Below are 7856 nucleotides of genomic sequence, written 5' to 3' on the forward strand. Positions count from 1 at the left end.
GTCATTAGTTTTTTTCCCCCCCAAGGGCCATAAAATTGTCATACTGGAATGGGTCTTTTTGTTGTTGTTTTTTGTTTTTTAATTTAATTAAAATTTCTGTCAAAGCAGACTATAAATTTGGTTTGTTTTGATTCAAGTTTCCTGAAACTTGGCTCTTCAGATCGCCCCCAGTTCTTCATTCTGTGGGTTTCCTTTGGGGTCTTTCCCATGGGGCCGATCCCACCTCACAGCTACATGCCTTACAGGAGAGCATCCCTCCCCCAGAAGTTTCATCCTCTAGATGAAATAAACATGCTGGTAACTACTGTAATGGGGGCTTTGTGAAATAAACATGATGGTAACTACTGTAATGGGGGCTTTGTGAAATAAACATGCTGGTAACTACTATAATGGGGGCTTTTGTAAGAAACACAGCAGAGGGCCGCATTCTCCTGTTGGAGAATCCTGTGTTCGTTCTTGTTCTAGCCGGCGCATAGAGAATACGGCCTTTAGCACACAGAGCTCACACACAGGGAGCTACATGGGGAGAAGCGTGTTTGTTCTGAGGCATGATAAGTGTGCCACCAAAGCCTTCAAAGGGGCCACCAGAGGAAGTATCGGCCAGACAGACAGACCTTCTGGAAAGTAGTTTTGCAAGATCCATCAGTAACCATAAAAATATTCATATCAGGCCGGGCACAGTGGCTCACACCTGTAATCCCAGCACTTTGGGAGGCCGAGGTGGGTGGATCACGAGGTCAGGAGATCGGGATCACGAGGTCAGGAGATCGAGACCACGGTGAAACCCCGTCTCTACTAAAAATACAAAAAAACTAGCCGGGCATGGTGGCGGGCGCCTGTAGTCCCAGATACTCGGGAGGCTGAGGCAGGAGAATGGCGGGAACCCGGGAGGCGGAGCTTGCAGTGAGCCGAGATCCCGCCACTGCACTCCAGCCTGGGTGACAGAGCGAGACTCCGTCTCAAAGAAAAAAAAATTCATATCTGTTTATCCAACAATTCTACTTCTAGAAACCTTTTATAAGGAAAAAAGTCAGATTTGATCAAAGGTTATATATGAATCAGGGGTGTCCAATCTTTTGCTTCCCTGGCATTAAGTGAAAACAGTCTAAATGTTCATCAGATGGGAGTGATTAAATAGATTAAATAGATTATGATATATCTTTACAATGGAGTATTACACAGTTACTGAGAATAGTCCTTCAAAGGACAGTTAATGACAGAAGGATCATAATATGAAGTTAAGTTGAAAAGCAAGTTATGCAATGATCTCACATTTAAATATTGTGTATATATACACACACATTTTTAATCTACATGTGATATAACAGACTACTCAAAAATACCAAACTACTAATAGCCACATATCCGAATGCAACTAAATATTTAGAGCAAGCTTGTCCAACCCACAGCCTGTGGGCCACGTGCAGCCCAGGATGGCCTTGAATGCAGCCCAACACAAATTCGTAAACTTAAAACATGAGGGTTTTTTTGCGATTTTTTTTTTCTTTAGCTCATCAGCTTTCGTTAATGTTAGTGTGTTTTATGTGTGGCCCAAGACAATTCTTCTTCTTCCAGTGTGGTCCAGGGAAGCAAAAAGATTGGACACCCCTGATTTAAAGAGAAAAAGAACAGAATCTTTATAATTTCCCATGTAGCTTTTTTAAACTTTGGAAACAGCTGCAGTAGGTACCTGTTAATTGCACCTTCCCAGATGACAGGGACATTGTTTCCACTTGCCACAGGGCACAGATCACCCCCTTCTCTGCACCAGCCTTCCTTTCTTTAGTCCTGTGATCTCACATTAAAATTCTCATTGTGGGGCCGGGCGCGGTGGCTCAAGCCTGTAATCCCAGCACTTTGGGAGGCCGAGACGGGCGGATCACGAGGTCAGGAGATCGAGACCATCCTGGCTAACACGGTGAAACACCGTCTCTACTAAAAAAAAATACAAAAAACTAGCCGGGCGAGGTGGCGGGAGCCTGTAGTCCCAGCTACTCGGGAGGCTGAGGCAGGAGAATGAGGGGAACCCGGGAGGCGGAGCTTGCAGTGAGCTGAGATCCGGCCACTGCACTCCAGCCTGGGCGACAGAGCGAGACTCTGTCTCAAAAAAAAAAAAAAAGAAAAGAAAAAAAAAATTCTTATTGTGCATTCACGTCAGTAAAGATTGGTTTAGCTGTATGTAGCAAGAAACCCAAGTAACAGGAGCTTTTAAAAGATGGAGGTTTACTTTTCTCGCACATAAAAGAAAGCTGGCAATAAAGTGTCCAGAGCTGGCATGGTGTCTCCATGGTCATCAAGCACTCAGGCACCTCCTTTCTGCCCCCCAGCCTTAGCGTGCAGCTCCCATATCAAACTTACCTTACGGTGCTAGATGTCTGCTGGTGTTCCAGCTATCAAGTTCATATTCCAGGCAGAACGGAGACAAACCGGGGGGCAGGCAGGCAGTGGAGTGCCCCCAGTCTGAGGCGGCCCACTTTAAAGAACTTTCCTAGATGCTCCTGCCTTGATGACAGCTGACACCTCATTGGCCACGTCTAGCTGCACAGGAGTCTGGAGAGTATACATTTCTAGATGTGCACTGACCCTGTAAGGAAAAAGGAGAGATGGATGCTGGGCAGGCCACAGTTCTCTCATGTGGTTATCTCAAATTTTCATAACATAGGCTCATAATTATAGTGATGTATAATTTGCATTATGAAGAAATCATTGATCAGCCAGGCATGGCGGCACATGCCTGTAATCCCAGCTACTCAGGAGGCAGAGGCAGGAGGATCACTCAAGCCCAGGAGTTCAAGACCAACCTGGGCAACATAGTGAGAACCTGTCTCTTAAAAAAAAGAGAGAGAGAGAAAGAGAAAAGAAAGGAAGAAATGGTTGGGACCTGGTAGGGGAGCAGCATTTTGGAGAAAGCACTGGACAGAGATCAGAAGATCCGGGGTTCATTTCTTTGCTTCTATATGGATTGATTCTTCTGAGCTTCATTCTTCACCAAAAGCTGAGGGCAGTGATTCTTACAGCATCCACGTGCAGCAGTCTTGAACTTGCAAGGGTGGGTCCCCCTTCAGTGCAGCACCCATTCCTCTGGCTGCCCCTCTATAACTTCTACCAGTCCTTCCAAGCTGGAATCACCTCTTACCTGCACTCTTTTTCTGTTGTTTGTTTGTTTGTTTGTTTTGTTTTGTTTTTTTGAGACGGAGTCTCGCTCTGTCACCCAGGCCAGAGTGCAGTGACACGATCTCGGCTCACTGCAACCTCTGCCTCCCGGGTTCACGCCATTCTTCTGCCTCAGCCTCCTGAATAGCTGGGATTATAGGTGCCCGCAATCTCGTCCTATATATTTTTAGTAGAGATGGGGCTTCACCATGTTGGTCAGGCTGGTCTCGGACCTGTGACCCCGTGATCCACCCACCTCGACCTCCCAAAGTGCTGAGATTACAGGCGTGAGCCACCGCGCCCAGCCTCACCTGCACTCTTACTGGTCCCTTAACCAAGTCTCCTGCCACAAGTCTCTACCTCTTCCTTGCCTTGACCCTAAGACAAGGTGATCTTTTTAACCACAGATCTGGATGCACTGGTCCTCCATTTTTAACATTTTAACAGCTTTCCATTCCCTCCAAGTAGAGCATGGCATCTGTGTTCTGGCCCTACCCCACTTTCCTTTTATTCTCTCTTCTCTGCCTTCTCCACCCCCATCCTCACCCTCACCCTTCCGTATCCACACTTAGTCTATTTCTGTCTCTGACAGTCTGCACATCCAGTGGTGTCATGGGCTTCTCACCCCTGCCGCAGCTCCAGCCTCTGGGCCTCTGAGCTCCTCCTCCCCTGAGGCTGTCTCCTCTGAGAAGTCTTCCCTGACTCCCTCAGGCTGAGTCACATCTTCTAGATCTCTCCAGTCCTGTGTGCCCTCCTGTGCTAGTACCTTCTAGATGCCAGGTCGTTTATCTCAATTCTTGTCTGTTTTCCCTTCCTGGACTCAGAGATTTCTGCAGGCATTAATCACATCTGAAAGTCTTACCGCACAGGGTGCCTGGAGCAGGAGGTGCTCACTGCTTGTCTGCAGAATGACTCAGGGCTGGGGCTGCCCTTCCAGGGCTCCTCCGGGTGTTCTGGGTCTTTGAACACCTGTGCATTGTGTGCTGTATACGCCTTTCACTTGTAGGAAAGAGCCCTGCCTGCCTGTCCATCTTCGCTGCAGAGCCATTTGCTCTCAGTGCATTGGGCTCAGACTCCTTCTCTCGCTTGCTCATCACGGATCTGCTGAGCAGTGTTGTCTGCTAGGACTGTGTGGGGCCCAGGGACACAGAAAGCCGTGTTCACCAGTCCTGCCCTTGAGGGGCTCTCCGGGGGCTGGAGAAGGGAAGACAGGCATGAACTAGAGCACGTGACCTCACAGGGACCACACACACACACCACACAGATGGTCCAGGTGGCTGCAAAGAGGAGGGCAGGCTTCGCGAGCATGCCGCCCGGGCTGCAGGCAGTGAACGGGTGGACAGAAGTGCGCCCTCCCTTCAGGAGGGGGCAGGAAGCCAGTCACCCCTCCTGCTGCTGCAACACGTTTCTCCCCTCCATGTCTGCCACGACTCTCCCTTGGCCAGATTCCCACCAGCTGCCCTAGGGACTCTCCTGCCGTGTAGGTGCTGTACTGGTTGGGGACCTCACACATCTTTTTCTTGACACTGGCCAACTTTATTGAGGGCCCAAAGACTGATGGAGCTGCAAAGGACCGTAAAGATCACCTAGAAGTTTCCAGACCTCATCCCACAGGCGAGGAACTGAGACCAGAGGAAGTGGAGAGTCTCACATAGCAAGTGGCAGAGCCATCCAAGCTGCAGCCCAGCTGTCCTGTTCCCGCTGCCCCCCTCCCCCTCATCCCAGGGCCTTTCCAGGGTGCCACCTTTCCTTCCAGGGTGCCAGAAGTAGAACATGTGGATCAGCACTGGGCCATTCAGAGACCATGTGTCCCAGATGGATCCTGGAGCCATGGACAGTGCCTGTAATCACAGAAGCTGAGAGTCGGAAGGAATCCATCTGGTTCAGCCCTGGTCTAGCATATACCTTCCTTCTCCATCCTCACTTTCTGCTCCTCACAGGGACAGAGAACTCACAGCTTCCCAAGCCAGCCCATTGCAGTTCTGAACAGGTTTCTTCTTATGCCATCCCATAACCCCTGCCTGCCGCTAAAGCCTTGAGAAGATGATGGTAGACTCTGTCAAGTACTCATGGAATGTCCGATTGTGGACACTTCTAGGACAGGTTCCTGGTGAATCCCCTGAGATCAATTAAATACAGAACAAGCTCCCAGGTAATGGAACCATCCGAGCGAATTAACAGCAGTTACTCACCTCGAATTGCCCATAGATAGTGACCAGCTGGTCTGAAATCCAGATAGAGCTGCTAATGGGCAGCCCTTTCTTCACCAGTTCCACTTATCCTTAAAAATGTATCACTCAGGAAATGCTTTTACAGAAAAATTGTGGCAAGACCCTTTGTTCCCGAGGAAAGACCTGCTCTAGCCCCGGACGATGACTCCAGCATCCACCTGGGACAGTGGAAACATTGGGCATGAAGACACTTAATAAAAAGGACACTTTAAAAAGAAGGGGGCAGGAAAGATGGCAGGCAGGAGGTGCAGGCACTCAGACAGCTGCCCTCAACCCCACCCGGGATGGGGCCAGGGAATAGTGTTCGCATTACCCTGAATGCAGTGCTTTTTCTACCCCAGCATAGTCGGCACCCGTTTCTGCATTGTTCTAAAACCCTTTCCCTATGCAAGAAGCAGTTCAAAGACTTAGGAGAGGAGGTACTGGGCACACATCTGACGGCTATGCCACCAGCAGGCAGGCCTCACCCAGCTCAGCACAGCCCCGCTATGCTGCCTCAGAGAGAGGGAATGGGGGTGTGGATCTCTGTAACTTCTCACAGTGAGGGGAAGTGGGGGATGGATGGTGCAAGGAGCTAGCCAAGCAGCTCTAATGACTGGCTTTGCCCCACAGTGCAGTTGCCAGAAGGGAGCAGCCCTGGGATGGCCAACATTTGTATTCGAAATGTTAGGAAATGTTCCTTCTGACCTTTCCCAGGGACTAGAGGGTCACGGTTCCTGACCTGTGTCCTTTCTTTGCCTTCAGGTCCACATTGGCCAACTGTATTCAACTGACAAGCTGATCATTGAGAATCGAGACATGCCCAGGACCTAGCAAGCCGGGGAACAGCCACAGCGGCGGCCAGGGACCACCTTCAGCATCCACTCTCTGTTTGAGATGGGGGCTCCCCAAACCAGCTTACAATAGCCTTTTGCACTGCCTGCCCTGTGGGAGCTGATAAACTAAGTCACGTTTGCGTTCTGTTGCAGCCTTAGTGAAAAAGGATGGCTGTCTCTCCTTGGTTCACGTGTTAGAATGGAGAGCTGGAGTTTGTTCAGAATAGTGCTGTGTGTTACCGCGTCTCCCCTCCACCCCACTCCTATCTCGTCGCTCATGGCCGTTGTGTATAGCATTTCTACATGTTGTTTCTTGGTCCTTAACAATAAAAAGAATTGTCTCCCTGAGCCTTTCACACCAGATGAACCCCTGCCGATTAATGCATGTTCGTTTTCTGCTGACAGAAGGCCTGGAGAGGGCTGTTGGGGGCCCTCAGGGAGGGTTCGACTCTGAGAAAAGAAGTGTCTTGCTGAAAGCAAGTCCAAGCCCCACTTGAGACTGGGGCAGTGTGGAGCAGAGCAGGGCTATGAGGGTACACGGTGCACGCGGTAACGTATACCTGAACTCAGTACAACAAAGGTGACAGGTGTTGATGGCGCACTGCAGATCAGCAACCTTAGCCCCACCTGGGAGCTTGCTGGAAATGCAGGCTCAAGCCCCTCCCAGCACCTGGTGAATGAGAGCCCCCCCCAGCCTGATCCAAGCCCAGGACAACCCCCATACCCTGAAGCCTGGAACATGCTGCGCAGCACTGGTGCCCAAATCTGGCTGGTGGACAAGCACCTGGAGAGTTGGAGCGCTTTTTAAAAAGACGCCTCAGCACTTCGCTCTCTGCAGATCCTGACTCAGTAAGTGAGGGGTGAGGCACATTTTCCTCTCTTTCTAAAGCTCTGCCAGTGTTTTTCATGTTTAACCAGTTGGGGACCCCTGCTGTTTAAGCGTATTACAGGTAATAAAGATAGTGTTTGTATGCTTTTATTCTTGGAAACAGATTCATTCCAAACATGGAAAGAAAAATAACTTGCTTGTCATCTGGGGAGTCTACGAGGGACCAGACCCGTCAGAGTGGTTTCTTGTTTCCCTTTGCATACAGTGCTGAGTGGATTTGGTATCTGTGTGTTAAGGTTTGGAACAGGCTCATCTAAATAGCACCGGTCCTGGAATAGCTGCAGCGCTGTCACCCCCTCATTTTAACTCTCAGAGTCATGGGAGTGGGCACACGCAGCCTGAGCCCACGTTCTTCTCACCCTCACGTGAGAACCCATGTCTTCTGTTGTCTTCCAGAGAGCACAGATTTGCTGCAGTGATGCATTCAAATAGATGTAACATGTAGCCATTCTATTTGGCAGTACAACTTTTGATTTCAGGATAAAGTCTTTTTTTTATTATTATTGAGATGGAGTCTCGCTCTGTCACCCAGGCTGGAGTACAGTGGTGCTGTCTTGGCTCACTGTAACCTCTGCTTCCTGGGTTCAAGCCATTCTCCTGCCTCAGCCTCCTGAGTAGTTGGGATTACAGGGGCCCGCCACCACGCCCAGCTAATTTTTTGTATTTTTAGTAGAGATAGGGTTTCACTATGTTGGCCAGGCTGGTCTTGAACTCCTGACCTCATGATCCCCTCAAAGTGCTGGGACTATAGACATGAGCCACCACGCC

General features: G+C 49.7%; 1 protein-coding gene across 1 annotated transcript in view; it reads left to right on the top strand.

Annotated features, from left to right (window-relative positions):
• Positions 1–7178, top strand: part of LYRM4 (LYR motif containing 4) — a 153978-nt gene extending 146800 nt beyond the window's left edge. Inside the window, exon 3 of the mRNA XM_023221133.3 lies at positions 6129–7178. Within this exon, the coding sequence (XP_023076901.1) occupies positions 6129–6197 (69 nt within the window). The 3' untranslated portion in view covers positions 6198–7178. The remainder of the gene's footprint in view (positions 1–6128) is intronic.
• Positions 7179–7856: the final 678 nt, after the last annotated feature.

The sequence above is a fragment of the Piliocolobus tephrosceles genome, chromosome 5 (genome assembly GCF_002776525.5).
Source record: "Piliocolobus tephrosceles isolate RC106 chromosome 5, ASM277652v3, whole genome shotgun sequence".
In the NCBI taxonomy this organism is placed as follows: domain Eukaryota; kingdom Metazoa; phylum Chordata; class Mammalia; order Primates; family Cercopithecidae; genus Piliocolobus; species Piliocolobus tephrosceles.